Below are 19,384 nucleotides of genomic sequence, written 5' to 3'. Positions count from 1 at the left end.
TTACATGTTTTGTTCCGGGTCTTTAGCTCATCAGGCCAACCTTCTCCTTTCAAGATGGCAGCAGCTATGGATGTTGATACGCCGAGTGGCGCAAGCAGTGGAGCTAGCAAAAAGCGATTTGAAGTTAAAAAGGTAAGATTACATGAAGTAGCTTACAGTCATGGTGTTAAGAAATGTTAAACGTTAGTCTCCCATCAGATACAAATGACTGCTCATAGAGCTCACTGAAAGTGTTTGCATCCTAGCGCTAAATCGGTCTTGAGTATTTACTGTTGGAGCAGGCGCTAGCTAGCTGTTAGCCTGACTCAAGCGGCATGAATATGCAATTATTTATGGGAGAATAGCAGAACGGGTGTATTAACTAGCAATCTGCTCTCGTCTGCCTAAATCACGACGTGGTCACATAAATAGAAAGACCTCCCGTTCACGGTAAATTTTAGTTACGGTTAAAAAAGTAAGCTCTTAATTCGCCGAGCTAAACTGGGCTAACGATAGCTAAGCCGCATTTCCGGGAGCCTCGTAGCCGTCACAAAGATCCAAAAACTGCTGGGACAAGACGTGTTGTGATCCTCATCTAAAGTCATAATGAAACAGTTGGACAACTTTTAAAAGTTGTGATGCAATTGTATGGTTTTATTTCCATGGTAGCAGCGTTAGGAGCTAATATTAGCATTAATCGTTTTAATAATATTTTTGACATCCCTGCTTTCAAGCGTAACGTTACGTTCATCAACGTTAGCCAACGTAAGCCAAAAGCCGTTACCGTTGGCTTTATCCTCAAGTGTATGACATACAACGACAACAAGTCGGGTATAACAGTGGAAGCAATGGGATGACAGTGCCGCAGATAATTTCAGTCATATTCTAAAGTTTATTTTGGGAGGTGAGAATGAAGCAGATCATATGTAGTTTTTTTCATACATTAAACTACTTCTATATGAGAAGATGCCAATATGAAGCCGTCATTACATTTCTCATTATCAACAAGACAACCCATAGTGACGGTAGATCAATGTTGGTTTGTGATCCCCCACCAGTGGAATGCTGTGGCGCTGTGGGCCTGGGACATTGTGGTGGATAACTGTGCCATCTGTCGGAACCACATCATGGATCTCTGTGAGTTTACTCTGGCGCAGTTTTAAGTTCACTCCTTTTTGATATGTGAATATTAAAAGAAGAAAAAAATAGTCATGGGCAGCAGCCTCGGTGTTTGTCAGATCTGTCATTCATCATCAGACATGTGACATGTCACTGTGAAATTGCATTGTTGGCACATCCACATCCTCCTCCTCCCTCAGGTATAGAGTGCCAGGCCAACCAAGCTTCTGCGACCTCTGAGGAGTGCACTGTGGCCTGGGGTGTTTGCAACGTGAGTACGCACCTCTCATCTAGTAGGTCTATGAGGACTTCAGTGCAAAAATGGTGCCATGTGACGGCTCCACACGGTCACAACCCAAAACATTTTATTAGGCTGCTTACACACAATTGTATTGAAAATGTGGAACAGTGAGCCGAGTTGGACTGTGTATGAGGTTCTTCATTTTAAAGTTATTGCCCAGTTGTAAATATATTAATGTATCCATAGTTTATGTTCAAACTGATTTTGACTTGCCCCAAGTCTTTGTAGTCCGTATTTACAATGGAACAGCATTTTATACGTTCTAACCGCTTTCTATTGTGTTGTGATACCAAATTGGAAACTGTTAACTTGACTGTCTCAAGTGCATATACTCATGTGTATTTCTACCCTCTTCCCCAGCATGCCTTCCACTTCCACTGTATTTCCCGTTGGCTGAAAACCAGACAGGTGTGTCCTCTGGACAATAGGGAGTGGGAGTTTCAGAAGTGAGTGTCATTACTTTTTTGTTTTTACTGATTTCTTTATGTGGACAGTCTAAAGTTCTGAATATTACTTGAAGTGAATCTATATTGACAGGATGTCCTGTTTTTTTTTTTTACAGATACGGACACTAGCTGCATTACTGCGTCATTACAAGCATCTCCTGCTACTTCTGTTCCCTCCTGCTTGTAAACAAGTTATTTTATGCCCATGTCTTTTGTTTTGGTATGTTGTTAATACAAAAATAAACATGAATATTGTCACACCAAGGTCTTGTATTACTTGTGAGGGATCAGTGTGCTATAAGACTGGAATGGCAGTTGCTGAGAAACAACTGTTCAACATCTGCTTCGGTTGTGTGGAAAGACCTGTTTGGGACTCGGTCAATATTTAAACCGCATGGTTGACAGATCAGCTTTGGGGCAGTCACGTGTTTATGGAGCAGTAATCCTCACTGGTAAGATGGATCCCCTGCACGGATTTCTAATCTGTTCTCCATCTGGGCCTAAATCATACTGCAACACCTGTAAGGACTCCCTTCAATCTGCCTGTTGGTTGGAATGAAAGGATCACACATCTTTTAATGAAAAAAGAGGTTGAAGGTTTTCAATGCTTTTCCATATCTTGTGTGGCCCCCACGTGCTTGTATGCATGCTTGACAAGTTTGCGCCATGCTCCTGATGTCCACCCAGATCTGTCTAAGGGCATTCGTGTGCTTCTTAAGTCTGAGGGACCGACTCCCAATGTCCCAGAGGTTCAGGTCAAGGCAATTCCTTCATCTTCCAGGTACTGCCTGCATACTCTTGCCACAAAAGGCCAGACATTGTTGGGCATCAGGAGGAGCCCAGGACCTACTCCACAAGCGTAGGGTTGTGTGGTCAGAGGATCTTACAATGCCCCTATATCCTCAACCAACTCACCAAGATTGACTGTCTCCTCGAATCACCCTGCCACGACACACATGGAGGCGTTGGAGAATCTAGTTAAGAAGGGTGATAATGACTCTGGCTAAAGACAAACTTAAATTTGCCTCCAAATGCAAGACCAGTCCTGTTTAGGGGGGGGGGGGGGGGTTGTCTCACTGTTGCTCCTCTAGTGCACCGGTTTGTTCCAGCCACATCAAACATACAGACTGTCGTTATCAGAAGTGCAATTGAATTCATGCAGCGTAATAAAAAATAAATAAAAAAATCGACCATCACAATTCTCCATCGTAGCATTTTCATATTGCTTGTTTCGTCTGACTGATGGTTTTTGCTTTGAAACCGGTCTGGAAATGTTTCCAATTCTTCCATTGGTCTTGCCCAGTTTTCACCAACTTTAAAATGCAGTTAGGATATCAGAAAAATAATTTATCCATTATGCCTAAAATCAAAACAATAGATTGAATTGTAAATCCACACGAGTGGCTACAGCAAAAAAAACAAACAGGATTCAAGTGTCATGAAATGATCTCAATCACTTTTTTCTAGTTGATGTAAGAAACAGCAACAAAGTATCAATTATTGTAAACAACAGAACTAAAAATAGTCACTTATTTTACTGCAACAGCAAAAATTTTATTGGGAATAATTTTGCAACAAGGTCAGACATTAACAGTGACATTTTTTTGAGCATTTTATAATAACAGATCTGACAACAAAAACCAACCGGTTATGTGTGGGAGTTTGGCTCCGTTCGGAGAAAGGAAAGACCGTAAGCTAAACCACAACCATGTAATAAATGCCTGTAAAAATGTTTGAGCGAGCGTCTTAATGCGGGAGCTCCAAGTTTAGCTTTTCCAGATGCACGTTGGGAAATGTCAACCTGTGGCTGAGTGAAGTCCCAGCTGGGACGAGGCGGAAGTTGTCAGACCTGCCTCCTAAACTCATTTGGACGTTAAGAACCAACAGGCTGATTAAGAACATTTTAAAAAGTAGCCTCACTTTCTCTGCCCGTCACCTACTCCCCCATTGGATCTGCACACAGTGGATTAATAGTTGAAAAGCATTGCGGCTCTCCAGATAGATTCACCATCCATCCACGCTTTGGTTCTCTCTCCTCTACGGCTGTGGAGGCGCTCCAAACTTGGAGCTGAGCTTGGTGACCAGTGCCATGATTTTAGGGTTGTTCTGGTACTTTGAGATGTTGGCCGGGTTCTGTGCCACATCCTGGAAGGCTGTCATCACCTCCGGGTCCTGCAGTAAAAACAGGGAGTGCAAACAGAGTCACCTTTATCCACAAATACTATGCCCAACAAACTGATGTTTACAAATAACTGGTTCCCTTTTCACTTATAATACTTTGAAATTAGAGTATATTTTGTTGATGCAAACTTCTGATCAGATGTGATCATCAATCCCTTTTTCATATTATTTTTGCATAAACTAGCCTGAACCAAACACTGCTGAGTGCAATTGTGGTTGAAAAAAATCTCAGCCCTGTTCACAAGGGTACTTTGTGACTTTGACAGGAAAATGTGTACCATCAGTGTAGACAGGAACCCGCTTTTTAATCTGATCTACAGGATGATGCATCGAAGTCCCTCTGTATGTGGAACTACTAAAAGGCTCAAATACTCATATCTGTACCCTCATCATCCCCTCTTCCCCTCTGTGGGGATGAAGACTTTAGGTTTGAAGAGAGCCGGGCTAGCAGTATCCCCTTGGCCAGAAGTTTTATGCTAAGCTAACAGGTGTCATTAACGTTCAAACTTGAATAGTATCGATCTAGAACTTTCTACAAGTAAGCGTGTTTCCAAAAATCTGCCTATTCCTTTTAAACCGCACAACAGTCATGTGGCAGTGGACTGATGGTGTCACCTTCATGGCATTGAGCAGCTCAGGATCCTTCAGGAGATCACTGAAACCGGGCATGCCAGCAGGGGCTCCTTCTGGAAATCCACCCGCACCTACAGAAAATTATTGGTTAATGCACTTATGAGGCGATCACATCCGTCTGATGAATTTATCATGAATCAAAACTGCACAGAGATGTACTTTTTGCTAGAAAGGGTTGTAAATACAGTCGGAAAGAATTCTGTATCAGTAAAATGATCCATCTATACAAAGTGAATTATTTATCCACAGGGTATCATCTTTTGATTAAAGTCTCCTATTGTTTAGTTTGTAGTGCTTTGCTCATCCCATGATGTAATGGACTGTGGTTTTTTTTCCCTACCCGGAAAGAATCCTCCACCACCTCCTCCTCCTCCTCCGAACGGCCGTGCATCCTCCTCCTGATGAATTGCAAAGAATTCACATGTTATCAAGTGTCCGAAGGTTTATGAGAAGTTGGTTCTCCTTTTTGAGGCATATTAAAAAAAAAACTCAATATGAAATGTGTCAATGGCGTTCGGTTTGATTTCAAAATGATGAATGCAGGAATGTTGATGATACAGTTGTGTTTTTGTGTTTGTTCAAATGCAAGCCGCAAATAGCTGGTCCGGCTAACTAGCTCACTGTCTACAGTAAACCTAAATCCTCAAATTGTGCAGCTTTTATTAACCAAATAGTACATTAGTATACCGTTACAATTAACCACGGATGAAGAACAATTAGAATTTTGTGAGTGTAAAAACAGTCGCCACAACTCACCCTCTGAGCGCGTGCATGCTCCTCTCTGGCCTTCTTTACCCGCTCTTGTTTCTGCTTGACCTCCTTCTCTTCTCTCTTACGCTCGTATTTGCGTCTGTGCTCAATGATTTTCTGAGCCTGAAAAAACAGAAAAGGGGGATTAATGACAACGATCAAGAACAAACTTACAGCTGCATCATGTTGGAGTCCCTGTGTGACATCAGGAGCCCTACTATGATTTATCAGCGTCAAGATCAGCCACTTTCTCTCTAAGCCCACGTACATTCATTCGTTACGTAATGTATATCTGCATTCATGACAAACTTTTAAAAAAAAAACTGCTTTAACCTTTGGCTGGACCTCCTTTAGCATTGCACTGGTGTCCTCATCATAGTCCAGTTTACAGGCTGTGGCCAGGTCCTTGGCCGCCTCCTCCCAGTGGCCCAGCAGCCTGCATTTTGAATCAAAGATCAATGAAAACTATCACAACTGTGCAATACTGGTTGATACTCAAATCAAAATGGTGGCTAACCCTTGTTAAAATGGTTAAAAATGTTTGTACACAAAGACATTAAATAACTGAACAACTTAATGATATCACACTATAGGAACCCTGAAATGGGTTTAGTCTACATCCCTGGCCCTGCTGCAAACCACAGTTAGCTGTGTGGTGGTTATGCAACGTGTCTGTGGGGGTGTAAAATACAAATGTACCTGTGAGCTTTTCCCCTCCACTTGTAAGGCTGTGCAGAGTCTGGGTTGATGCTGATGGCTCGGTCACAGTCTCTTATGGCTGCGTTGGGTTTCTGCATCTGAATAAAGACACTAAACACAAAAGACGACAACAGTTTTGCACTTCCTTCATAATGCTTAAAGATCCAATTAATAGCTGAATGACACTTAAATGCTCTGCTTGAGATAACTGGAATGAAAAGTGCCCAAGGACTCTCACCTTGCCCTCTTGGCGTACATGATGGCCACGCGGGGGTTCCGCTTGATGGCTTCAGTAAAAAGATCCAGAGCTTTCGGCAGATCACCTGGACCGGAATTGACATGTAAACGGGGATTTAAAGATCAGAAATATTAATTACAAGTATGCATACACTTTCTGAACAGAATGTCCTCCTACCTTCTCCTAGAGCGGTAATGGCCGCCATCTTCTTCTCATCGGCCTCGTCCATCATCTCCTCTGTGACCTGAGTAGTTGTATGCACACAAAGAGGTCAATGTTTAGTTATTTTTCCAGGCCTGGAATAACAGTAAATAAATACTGGATATATCGTAAGTAACTGGATGCATGATCAATAGAATATAGAAATAAAATTGACCTCAATAATATCCAACTCGCCCATCTCCTGCGGCTCATCAGTGTCTGGTTCGATCACTCCCTCCATGTCCATTTCTGAAAAGGAGCCAACATTTATTGGGAATTCTTGTTGCTAAACACAAATACCCAATATTTTGAGAACATGGTGAAGTATTCACAGTAATTATACACATGCTTGAACCATTTGTCAAATATCAATATGTAATTTGTCACATAACATTTAAATGTTAAAAAAATAAGTGTTACAGGCTCAAAACTCATTCAGATATACCAACTCCTACCCGGCCAGTTAGAATAATAAATTAGAGCAATGTAGGAAACATATTTGCAAGCTGCACAGATCCACACGTTTTATTAAATGCATAAATGCACCTACAGTTTGTATGCAGAGCCTTCATTTATTAAGGGTTGCACAATTTCCAAAATGACGGCCATGAGCTGGAGTCCAGCAGAGGAAAGATGCTTATTTGATTGAGAAGATTAATAGCACTCTCATGTCTATTCAGTAAATATGAATACTGCTTTATTTGAGATTGGAACAGGCTGGCCAATCTCATCCAAGATAATGACAAAAAGTTTTTTTTTTTTTTTTAAAAGCCAAGTTAATTCTTTTGCCAGGGTTCTCATGTTGGACCTATATACTCTTGTCCCTTGAGGCCAGGGCTGCGATTGACAAAGCTTTGTGTACCTATGTCACTCTCCTCATTCTCAGACAGGACGGGAGCTTCCGCCTCAGGAGGGGGAGCCGATTTAGAAGAAGGACCACAAGGACAGCCACCCTACAAGTCAGAGAGCACTCTGTTAAAACAAGTTGTCAATAACAAACATCAAAAGTGTATTATAAATAATATCACTGTAAGGGTTCTGAGTCACCTGGCATGACTTCCCTGTCTTGGGAAGTGAAGGGATTGTTGCACCCATCCTGCAATACAAAATTAGAATGAATAATTGAGTAAGGAATACATGTCAGTTCAGGCCTTTTATGTAATGCAAGTACCAAAAAGAAGTTTTGTTTACTTATTAACAATTTCCTCACTAAAGTTCCCCAGAAAATGCACTTTTAAATCGCTAAAATACATTACATCAAAATAGATATGCGACAGGGTCCGGGTTATTGATAATAGCAAAGAGCTGCTCTCCAAAAGATATGTAAACGTTTGTTAGTTAAATTAGGGACATGGCAATTGCTTGACTTAAAATGTATTTGAACATTTTTTACACCCACACGGAACCAGCATGAGGTCCATGTGGGCGGGACTGAACACGTGAGACTGTTGCAGTGGGTTCGGGGTTGCATTTAGATAACCTGCGATAGTAACACAATGCATCCCTTATGAATATTTCACACCACAAACGGGATCCCTAAACAAAGGGGTTACGCTCAGATGGATACTGACCCCAGCAACCAGGTCCGGAAGAAGCTCAGCTCTGGAAGGTGCAAGATCTCGGGACTGGCCTCGCACATCTCCACGAAGACCTTTAACTCCGTCACTTTACGCGGGTCCATGCTGCTCGGTCACGTCCGGCACGCAGCGGGCTGCGCTGTGTGTGTGGGGGGAGAAACCAGAAAGACAAAAGAATGATGCTAACAACTTAGCAGAGTCCGACGTGCCAAAAGCAACTCAAAGCTAGCATTAACAGCAGTTTATGCTGCTAATGCTACCGTCATTAAGTATGCTATCGAGTTGCACGAGCGTGAGCTTTCCACTTCACTTCACTACTCGCTTCACCCCAATAACACGTGTAATTCGGGGGGAGGGGCAACGTAGAGCCACCATCCACAAACTACCGTAACGGCGATTTCAACGGTCGCAAGCCAGAAGTTTCTGGAAATGCGAATCCGTGTGTGACGCGTTAACCGTTTGACGCATGATAGCGCTGCTAGCCAGCCGCAATACGGGCCGTGATTAATGAAAAACACTTGATATCTAGAGTCACGAATGTTTGCAATCGGCGGGAAACTCACTTGATAGGAATGAATACCGTCGACACCCGATAGGTGAACCCGCAGAGAGCTTGCAGAGGATTTATAACGCCAAATGTGCCCTTCACTGGTAGTGACAGTGGCGTCGCTCCCGTGTTTTCATTCAGGCAAATTCCCGGACAAACGCGACTGAGGTCCTGAAATTGTGTTGTCCTGAGTTTAGTCTTTCAGGCAACTTTATCTGAATCCGTGATAGATGTTTATCAGATTATTACAGAGGAAACAAATACACACTAGGCATTGTTTTGCAGGGTGACGAATGCAGGTAATTTACTTAATTAGGAACAATACTATGAATTATTCCTAATTCCTTCAAAAATGTAATAGTAGGAAGCCTTAATTAAGAGGGATATTTCTAAAATAATTAAGGCAATGCAACAGTTAAAACCACGTGACTAAGACTAATTTGAGGTAATTCCAATTTCTACAGAATGGCATCCGACTTGTTTATTATTAGAATTTAGACTTTAAAATTATTGATTTCGAACAGTCTGACAAGAAATGCAATCTTCGAAAAATTAATATTTTTGTAAAAAAAAACGATATATGTATAGTTATATAAAACATGTATAATTGATACACGATCTGAAGGAAAGTTGCGGCTTTTTAAGCCATATTTAAAAAGAAGAAGAAACTACTACTACAACTACTGTAGCAAATGAGGCAGCATTAAGCACCTCTGCCTGGGAAGAAATACTCGGGGCACCAATTCCTGCCCTAAACGACATTAGCAACCAGGGGGTCATCGAGCTAACTGCCAACCAGAGAGACGTTTGTTGTTTATGAAGATTCGAACTCACACCAACACAGCGATATTAGCTCCTTATCTATCAAGCGACTTCTGTCCTTCACTGACTGCAGCCTCGTGTCCACAGTAGGGAGACATGTTGTGACTGAAAGGTGTCCTCCAGTTGCAGCAGCTATGTTGCCCCTAAGCAGCACTTTGGTCCGGTCTGCTGTTAAGCTGCTGCCACCGCGGAACTGGCGTCCAGGTGAGCCCAGTCCGGTGAGGTGCTGTGGTCATGTGGACCAAATTTCAAAATGAAATGCACCTCTTTTCATGGCGTTACGGTACTAAGGCTTGTCTTCCTCCTCGGGCGCACATTCCCCTCACGCTGCGGGGGCCGAGGTGGGGTCTGGGGGACGTTCTCCAACAAGAATCAAGTGGAATGATGAATAGTACAAGCCCCCGCACCGTAACGCCATGAATAGAGGTGCACATAATTTTGAAACATGGTCAGCCTGACCGCAGTTGTGGAGTTACGTTTAGACTGTAACGTTACTTAAGTTACAACTTTGAGCTACTTTACTCGAACATTATACCGCTACTTCACTTACTGGACAAGTTATTTTCCCTTTTCAGCTGACATACACTGTTACAATACTGTGAGGTTCTGCTCTGTAAAACCTCTGCTGACAGCAGAAACATTGTTAATGGCGGTGTAGGAGGCCAGTTTAAGAGTATTTGCTGTGTTGTGTTTCTGTCTGCAGGATGTGTCTGGTGCCCGTACAGAAACGTTTCTGTGAAACTAGGAGGTTTAAAGCCAAAGACTGTTCCACCTCGGTACCTGGGCCAGCCCAGCCCTTTCACCCATCCACACCTCATCAAACATGGTAAATATAGTGAACACCCAATACTTGGTTTGGTTTGTTATCTGACTGCTCGTTAACACTTAATTTCTAAGCAGCCAATCACATGGCGGCAACTCAGTGCATTTAGGCATGTAGACATTGTCAAGACAATCTCCTGCAGTTCAAACCGAGCATCAGTATGGGGAAGAAAGGTGATTTGAGTGACTTTGAACGTGGCATGATTGTTGGTGCCAGAAGGGCTGGTCTGAGTATTTCAGAAACTGCTAATCTACTGGGATTTTCACGCACAACCATCTCTAGGGTTTACAGAGAATGGTCCGAAAAAGAAAAAACATCCAGTGAGCGGCAGTTCTGTGGGCGGAAATGCCTTGTTGATGCCAGAGGTCAGAGGAGAATGGCCAGACTGGTTCGAGCTGATAGAAGGGCAACAGTGACTCAAATAACCACCCGTTACAACCAAGGTGGGCATAAGAGCATCTCTGAACGCACAGTACGTTGAACTTTGAGGCAGATGGGCTACAGCAGCAGAAGACCACACCGGGTGCCACTCCTTTCAGCTAAGAACAGGAAACTGAGGCTACAATTTGCACAAGCTCATCGAAATTGGACAATAGAAGATTGGAAAAACGTTGCCTGGTCTGATGAGTCTCGATTTCTGCTGCGACATTCGGATGGTAGGGTCAGAATTTGGCGTCTACAACATGAAAGCATGGATCCATCCTGCCTTGTATCAACGGTTCAGGCTGGTGGTGGTGGTGTCATGGTGTGGGGAATATTTTCTTGGCACTCTTTGGGCCCCTTGGTACCAATTGAGCATCGTTGCAACGCCACAGCCTACCTGAGTATTGTTGCTGACCATGTCCATCCCTTTATGACCACAATGTACCCAACTTCTGATGGCTACTTTCAGCAGGATAATGCGCCATGTCATAAAGCTGGAATCATCTCAGACTGGTTTCTTGAACATGACAATGAGTTCGCTGTACTCAAATGGCCTCCACAATCACCAGATCTCAATCCAATAGAGCATCTTTGGGATGTGGTGGAACGGGAGATTCGCATCATGGATGTGCAGCCGACAAATCTGCGGCAACTGTGTGATGCCATCATGTCAATATGGACCAAACTCCCTGAGGAATGCTTCCAGCACCTTGTTGAATCTATGCCACGAAGAATTGAGGCAGTTCTGAAGGCAAAAGGGGGTCCAACCCGTTACTAGCATGGGGTACCTAATAAAGTGGCCGGTGAGTGTATATAATTTGCCTTCTAGTAGCAGTTCAGCTATTGTTTATCACTGACGAGTACTGTACTGTGTACAGTTCATTCATTATTCTACATTGAATGGGACATGAATATATGTAAATTTACATCAATAATTTACAAGAATACATCAAGCAGACTAATAGTACCGTGTAGTGGAAGATTGGCCTCATCAGTGACAACGATGAGTCGGCCTACAGAGAGGAGGTCCAGCACCTGGTGGTGTGGTGCACCGACAACAACCTGGCCCTCAACACCAAGAAGACCAAAGAGCTAATTGTGGACTTCCGGAAGAAAACTGGCACACACATCCCCATCCATATCAACGGGACGGAGGTTGAGCGTGTCGCCAGCTTCAAGTTCCTGGGTGTCCACATCTCTGAGAACCTCTCTTGGACCCTCAACGCCTTATCCCTGGTAAAGAAAGCCCACCAGCGTCTCTTCTTCCTGAGGAGACTGAAGAAGGCCCATCTGTCTCCTCAGTTTCTAGAGAATTTCTACCGCTGTACCATAGAGAGCATCCTTACAAACTGCATCTCTGTATGGTATGGCCGCTGCTCTGTCGCGGATCGTAAATCACTGCAGAGGGTGGTGAAAACTGCCCAACGCATCACCGGTTCCTCACTCCCCACCATTGAGGCTGTCCAGAGAAAGAGATGTCTGCGGAGGGCACGCAGCATCGAGAAGGACAGCTCTCCCTCCCTCCCTGGGAGGCGCTACAGGGTGCTCCGTTCTCGGACCAGCAGGTTCAGGAACGGCTTCATCCCTGCGGCTGTCATTCAAATGAACTCTGCCCCCCCTGAACTCTGAACTCTGCCCCTCACCCCACACACATCTCCCTCAGTGACTGTACTTCCCCCGTCCACCCTGGCTTGACTGCCACACACCTTCCTCCAGCCACTGAACACTTGCACTGTTGTTGCACACTATTTCTTACTGTACATATCTATTTATTCACTATTACACTTTACATATGCACATACTCTTTTTTATATTTTGCACTTCTGGTTGGATGTTAAACTGCATTTCGTTGCCTCAGTACTTGTACCCTGTACAATGACAATAAAGTTGAATCTAATCTGAAAAAGTGTAGGTCGATCAGCTGTTGTTTAACACGGAAGCACTATACGTGTGACCTCTGCTCCTCAGGTGAGGTGACCCCAGGCCTGAGCCAAAGCGAATACGAGCTACGCAGACACAGGCTGACCTCGCTGATCGAGGCCCATTCAGACAGGCTGGGACCCTCTGGCTCCTCCAGCACCCATGTGGTCATTGTGTTGTCCCATCCAACCCGCTACATGACCAATGACATCCCTTATCCCTTCCACCAGAACCAGGTGCATGTTTTGATTGGTGTTTCTTTTATATTATGTTTTATTGTAACAACAAACGACACAACAGAAACCTCTTATCTTATATTTTGTGATATCTAGAACGTCGGGTAGTTAACAGGAACACTGTTTAAAATTTTAGCACGGCTTCGGTCAATTAACTTAGCCAATGCTCCCCAGGATTTCCTCTACCTCAGTGGCATCCTCGAGCCCGACAGTGCACTCGTTCTTTATGGGAAAGGTCGACCAGACCAGGCCATCTTATTCGTCCCCCGCAGAGACCCAGGGAGAGAGCTGTGGGACGGGCCCCGGTCAGGGAAGGATGGGGCGGCGGCTTTGACCGGCATCGAGAGAGTTCACTGCACAGAGGAACTGGGTGTTGTGCTCAAGAGCCTTAAAGGTGGGTGGGAATGTTTGTTTGGTCCCTCGCCTCTTGGTTACTGTTGCTACGCTCTTCTTGGCTTTCTATTCCATCATTTGTGTTGTCAGAATAACAAACTACCAATACTGAATTTTAAAAACTATTTTAATGCACAGTTACCAGCTGTGCTCCTCTTCTTGGCACACACTATTTATCTTATCTAAAATATTCCTACATCTTGTGACTAGGTTATTAATAGTTTTTCAAATATTTTTTTAAACACATAATGTAAACATACATTCTGCTTAGAATGAGAACAGTGGCAGATTTACCACTCAACATTTCCACTATTCTTTTAAACAAATATGGTAGTTAATTTCACACAATTATACAGCAGATTTCAAGTTGCTTGCCAACATCCATGGGTTTTATTGGTTAAATTGGCAGATTTGATGAGCTATAGCTAGCTAAAGTAAGCTGACCCCAGTGGTGTAGTCTACGCGATATGCAGGTATACGCTGTATACCCACTAGGAAATGTCAAGGATTTCCATATACCCACTAAAAAAAGCGCGATGATACATAACAACATCGTTGTGACAGAACATTCTCACTTTCATTCATTAATTCACCTTGTCTGTGTTGTGAAGCACTGACATTTGGATCTTTGGGGCTTCTGTACCCTCGATTTGACGCAACGTCGTTACTAAGAAACAACAAGTTGGTGGTCATTCTTTGTGCGGTCTTTCCTTTCTCGCAACTAGGTAGAGTTATAGCCAGTCAGAGCTATTCTCTCTGAGAGAGAAGTTGTACAAAGTTTATGAAACGAGATATGAAACAGACCCAAATAACACAACTTCAGTTTTTTCAAAAGTCCGTCCCTGAAGCTACTGCAGCTGCCACAGAATGTATTTTCACAGCAACTGAGTTTAGATTTATGCTTTTATTTTAGTATTTTCAAACAGCGTGTCTCACCTTTACAGGACAAAACAAACTGAAAAAACACATTTGTGCAACTTTTACCTTATACAGGTTTGTCTTGAGTTAACAAAAATAACTTGAAGTTCTGCACAAAGTTCATATTTTCATGAACATCTTCAAACGGATTCTTAAAAAGATAAAAACAAGAGCTGACATTTGACTGCTAACTGCGGTAATTGGGGCTTTTTTAACTTCATTGTTACCATTTTGTGTGAACTCCGATCTGCTCACAGGCACTGTGCTGTGGTACGACAGCTCCCATCCCACCCACCCTCAGCTCCACCAGGCCCACGTGGCTCCCGTGCTGGAGGCGGGACCGGCGCCGCACTCTCTTAGGCCCCTCACACACTCTCTCAGGGCCGTCAAGAGCTCAGCTGAGGTGGCGCTCATGCAAGAAGCAGGTCACATCACAGCTCAGGTCAGTGTTTAAATTGCCTAAAAGTGTCTACTTCGTAATAGTTTACCATTTGTTGAGGGCAGGGTTAGATCTCCTGTAATTTCATTACATTATTTAAAACGTATGAGAAACACTGCACACTACAATGCCCTGAGAAATGAACAAGGATTCGGTACTGACCTCATGTAGGAATATAGGGAGTGAACTTTAGTTCACTCCCTATATTCCTACATGTGTCAGTTGAGACTTTAGCATCTCTGTCGTTGGCTACAGTTGGTATTTGTTATTTAATTATTTTAAGTTTCCTCTTGTAACAGCGGCTCCAAGACTACAGACCAATCGGGAACATTCCCTCTAAAGGCTGAGGGTGTGACGCCGGGGGAAAGGTTTCTGGTCAGAGTCAACTCCCTCGTCTCCAGACGTGTCCTAGACTTGTCTGCAAATGCAGAATAAAACAATTTTAGAGACCTTTTTTTGCTCTACAAATTACTTTTGTATTTATTCATTTTTATTCCGAAACTGACCAGAACAGGTGAACCACGATGATAAATGGTTTTTAAGACAACTCTAGTCAAGTCCTTGTCTTTCAGGCTTTTCGAAGGACGATGGGTCTGTCTCAAGGAGACGTGGATGAGGCTGTGCTCTTTGCTAAGGTAACTACAAATATTTCACCACTATCCGCCAAGCTTTTTGTGGTCATCTTTCTTCATGACAACATTTACAATAGTTAACCAATATTATTGTTTATCAAATTATATATTTTATTTATGTATAACTAGAGGCAAATCAGTAATTTAGTTGTTTTGGCTGTCTATTTAGCCGTTTCTCCTGGACAACAGATTTAAGAGTTTAGAGATTTTCAAATCCGATACAAGTTCCAGAGTTTTTCTTTTGTTATAGCTCCATTTGGAAGTTACTATAAATTTGAAACACTTTTTTTTCACAGAAATTGGACACTAAAGGTAATTTTTCTCAGAAGGCACTTTAAAATGATGTCTATTGTTTATCTTTCAGTTTGATTTTGAGAATCGTCTCCATGGCGCCAACTTCCTGGCCTACCCCCCTGTTGTTGCTGGTGGGAATCGAGCCAATACTCTGCACTATATAAACAACAACCAGATTATCAAGGTAAAGGATGGGGTCGAATAAGCTAAAGGTCCGTTCTATCCAAAAGGATACAATAAACATTCACATTGTGCTGAAGTGTTGTATGTGAAGTAATGACTGACCCATCGTACCTCCCTGTCTTTCTCTCCATCAGGATGGGGAAATGGTGCTGCTTGATGGTGGTTGTGAATACTTTGGTTACGTCAGTGATGTGACTCGAACGTGGCCAGTGAATGGAAAGTATGTACAAGATAATTGTAAATATTAAGTTCTGCCCCAAAAGTTACATAATGTTGGTACCTAATATCTGGTGTAGAAACTTGAAAAGCGTGTAACAAATTATTCTGATTGATTTCTAAATGCACACTGTAAATGAAAATCCATCTTTTCTTAGCAATAGTTTGGACCTTATGTTTATCTAATGTGCCCTTAATGTTTTATATATTTTCCTCTTTAGATAAATGGCTTCTGATTCTGATACAGGACTTATTCTTCATATTAGCTTTCTACATTATTTTTATTTAACAAAAAAAAATCTCCCATGTTTCTAGATGTTAGGAACAAACAAAACACCTGATCTGCATTCTGCCCTCATCTCCTTCGTACCAGATTCAGCCCGGCCCAGGTGGAGCTGTACGAGGCCGTCCTGGAGGTCCAGCGCTCCTGTTTGTCTCTATGCTCCCCAGGCGTCAGTCTGGATCACATCTACAGTACCATGCTGGCTCTGTTGGGGCGACAGCTACGGCAGCTAGGCATTGTGAAGGCCGGGACCAGTGATGCAGATGTACTAAAGGTATTAATGAGAGGGGTAGAAAACAAATATGCTGCCAGTAACAACATTTAAAAGATGCATTGTACTAGAAAGTTGTGTTTCTCACATACAAATAGTCCCCTTAAGGTAAGGGAACAAAGCGTTTTTGATAAACTGTGAAGCCCTTGATAATTTTTCACTTTGTGTTTTTGCTTAGTAATAGTGTTTAAAAATAATGTAAATTCAACACTCTCCCAACTGATATCAATTATCCACACCAGAGGAGGTCCTGGCAGCATCAAATACCTTGGAGCATTGACTTAAAACATCTTTGGTTTATTTATGTCCTCACTAGTGGTTTGTGGTCTAGAACTGGTCATAAGCTTCTTTTGGCCAATGTGAATTATGAAATGACCTCCTTACAGCCTCCATGAAACACAATATCCTATGTAAACGTTGTAAAACAGAGGCTTGTGTTATTATTCGTTTGCTGGGGAATAAAAAAAGCAAGCCAACCAAAATTGAAGGTAAATTTAGGTTATTTCTCTTTAAAAAAACAGAAGAAAATTCCCAGTTGCCTTGGCTTAATGGGATTCCCCGAGAGAGAAGTTGCATACATAGTTTCATGGTTATCAACCCTTTTTAGGTGTATGATTTTAGGCCATGTTAGCAGCATAATCTTTTAAAAAGTGCATCCTGTAGATCATCATTTCTGTTTGTCTCAAACTTTGGTTCATTCGCAAACAATGAAATTTCCATCAGCATCCTTCAACTGTACTTTATTGGTTTATTAGCCTGAAAAAAGTAGTTTTTACACCCATGAGGCATCTGAGGGCTTGGAGCATCAAACGGTGCTTCTTTTATGCTTTTTGGATGCAAACATAACGTATATAATGTGCACAACAATTTCATATATGAAGGATTTGTCAGAATTGCCTTTTGGAATTTTTCTTCTCCTTTTCATTTAGGTGTTTTAGATCGTTATCAGATGAGTCTCATTCAGTGAGCCGCAGTCAGTTGCACCTCGATTTCATGTCATGTTTTCGTGTTTGGCTGCTCTGGAAAGATTAAACTTCTACACAACTGCTTGAACCTGTCAATGTGCTCATCCCAGGCTGCACGGCGGTACTGCCCCCACCATGTCGGTCATTACCTGGGTATGGATGTCCACGACACTCCAGAGCTGTCACGCTCACTGCCTCTACAGCCAGGAATGGCCATCACTGTAGAACCAGGTAGGGACCAACTGGCCTCTTCAATCATGGTTACTCTTTGCTTTTTCCCCACAAGATGTACAACTGCGTTAGTCATGAGTTGGGTTTATTTGTACCTGATTGCACCCGAGTCAGATTGACATCAGGTTTTAAGAAAGAAAATACAAAATGCATCCCTCCCATTGACCGTGGCGGACAGTAGCAGCCGCTCATTACACATCCTCTATTCTGCATTCTCGTTTGTGTTTCACGTTGTGCCTGCCTTCATCAGTTTTCCACTTTCCTCCTCCTGCTGTGGCAGGGTTGTACATCTGTGAGAACAATGATCAGGTGCCAGAGCGCTTCCGTGGCCTGGGCGTCAGGATTGAGGACGATGTGGTGATTCGGGACAAGGGAAACCCTCTGATTCTGTCCCGCGACACACCAAAGACCATCGCCGACGTAGAGAAGGCCTGCGCCCAAAGATCGGGAAGGGAGACGGACAAGTGAGCTGCCGCCTCGATGGCAGGCTGAGTGCTGTGTTATTCCAACTGTTTCAGGGTGATGAGGTCATCAGGCTCAGGGCCCAGGGGCATGAAAGGTGGGAGAACATTGCAGGACAAGAATTTAGTTTGTGATCTAACTAAATGTTCAAAGAAACCACTTACATGTTTGCGACAGTGAATAATGGTGAAAGGCTTGACAATAAAAAATGGATTTGGTTGTTTGTTGAGGGGTACGGCGTAGCTTTTGGAGCTAACGCGCCTATTCTCCCCAGTAACTGACGTAGTCCTCCACAACAATGTCCTTTACTACACATTCACGTGCAGACTGCTGAGATGGTGCAGATGAAGTATAACGTTGAACCAGAATCAAGTATATATCTAGCTGAACGGTTAGAAGCAACAAACATTGTAACCTATTTGCTCCACAACAGTTTTTTTTTTTAGAATTGCCCCAATCGTGGCCCAACAGGATATAATTACGTACAAACATTTCTTTATATCTCAAATGTTGAACCTTCACTCACTAAGCTGCAGTAAGGACCAGAACATGTCAAATGAATACAACGTGATGAAACACACAAGTGATAAATAAATATCAAACCTGTCCTAAAGGTGCATGGAAATGACCCTTTTAACATCAGTGCACAGACTGCCTGTCTCTGAAGCAACAGTTCTTGTTTCCCTCCTTTATTGTCTGCTAAAGCTATGTTAAAATTATCCTTTTTTAATGTTAGAGTTGAATACAATGGCTCTGGTGTTTTAGATGCTTGAGGCAGTTTCCTGCTTTGGCTTCTTTGTAAAGACCAGCCATGGCTCTCACCAACACCCAAAAGACAACTGTGTGCAACCCTTTCCAGCAAACAAAGACTGAACTGCATCCTTCACGAAATGAACGTGCGCTTAGCGTAAACAAGTGACTGGTCAGACAAGTTTTGCATCTAGCATTAAAGAGCTGTATTATGTTGAATAGCGACTTAGAGGGTGTAAAACCAAGTGTGTGTGTAAATACTTACGGGGACTGTATTTGCAAACTATGTAAAAGGGACTCTGAAGCCAAAGCGAATGCAATGTGTTATTTCTTGACACGATTTGCCTTATTAGGTGCACTCCATTATTTGGAAATAACTAATTCATACTTAAAATATTTTTTACAAACATGGAACGTTCATAAATCCATAGTTGATGTAATGAAGTACAAAT

The 19,384-nt window shown here is 42.8% G+C and overlaps 3 protein-coding genes across 5 annotated transcripts; 2 read left to right on the top strand and 1 right to left on the bottom strand.

The window, feature by feature from the left end:
- The first annotated feature begins 12 nt into the window (after window positions 1–12).
- Window positions 13–2,109, top strand: rbx1 (ring-box 1, E3 ubiquitin protein ligase). The gene is made up of 5 exons (XM_037475884.2): window positions 13–132; window positions 1,038–1,116; window positions 1,299–1,369; window positions 1,760–1,845; window positions 1,962–2,109. The coding sequence occupies exons 1-5, from the start codon at window positions 55–57 to the stop codon at window positions 1,972–1,974; spliced, it is 327 nt and encodes a 108-aa protein (XP_037331781.1). The 5' UTR covers window positions 13–54; the 3' UTR covers window positions 1,975–2,109.
- A 1,260-nt stretch (window positions 2,110–3,369) lies between these two features.
- On the bottom strand, window positions 3,370–9,642 carry st13 (ST13 Hsp70 interacting protein). Of its 3 annotated transcripts, none has more exons than XM_037475880.2 (14): window positions 9,506–9,642; window positions 8,688–8,842; window positions 8,119–8,263; window positions 7,595–7,643; window positions 7,410–7,500; window positions 6,723–6,796; window positions 6,524–6,590; window positions 6,347–6,431; window positions 6,109–6,219; window positions 5,743–5,845; window positions 5,416–5,532; window positions 5,000–5,057; window positions 4,642–4,730; window positions 3,370–4,017 (listed from the first exon to the last, which is right to left on the bottom strand). In XM_037475880.2, the coding sequence occupies exons 3-14, from the start codon at window positions 8,226–8,228 to the stop codon at window positions 3,883–3,885; spliced, it is 1,089 nt and encodes a 362-aa protein (XP_037331777.2). In that variant the 5' UTR covers window positions 8,229–8,263; window positions 8,688–8,842; window positions 9,506–9,642; the 3' UTR covers window positions 3,370–3,882. The 3 variants fall into 3 exon arrangements, with proteins under 3 accessions (XP_037331777.2, XP_037331780.2, XP_037331779.2); XM_037475883.2 differs by having other exon boundaries at window positions 8,119–8,258; window positions 9,506–9,623; XM_037475882.2 differs by lacking the exon at window positions 8,688–8,842 and having other exon boundaries at window positions 9,506–9,641.
- On the top strand, window positions 9,563–19,151 carry xpnpep3 (X-prolyl aminopeptidase 3, mitochondrial). The gene is made up of 11 exons (XM_037475878.2): window positions 9,563–9,697; window positions 10,197–10,319; window positions 12,708–12,895; window positions 13,070–13,289; window positions 14,464–14,648; window positions 15,218–15,280; window positions 15,642–15,755; window positions 15,889–15,974; window positions 16,344–16,527; window positions 17,600–17,720; window positions 18,001–19,151. The coding sequence occupies exons 1-11, from the start codon at window positions 9,628–9,630 to the stop codon at window positions 18,186–18,188; spliced, it is 1,542 nt and encodes a 513-aa protein (XP_037331775.1). The 5' UTR covers window positions 9,563–9,627; the 3' UTR covers window positions 18,189–19,151.
- Window positions 19,152–19,384: the final 233 nt, after the last annotated feature.

This window comes from Pungitius pungitius, chromosome 12 (genome assembly GCF_949316345.1).
Source record: "Pungitius pungitius chromosome 12, fPunPun2.1, whole genome shotgun sequence".
NCBI classification, from domain to species: domain Eukaryota; kingdom Metazoa; phylum Chordata; class Actinopteri; order Perciformes; family Gasterosteidae; genus Pungitius; species Pungitius pungitius.
The sequence above is the reverse complement of the archived record's forward strand: the minus strand, read 5'-3'. Positions and strand labels throughout refer to the sequence as shown.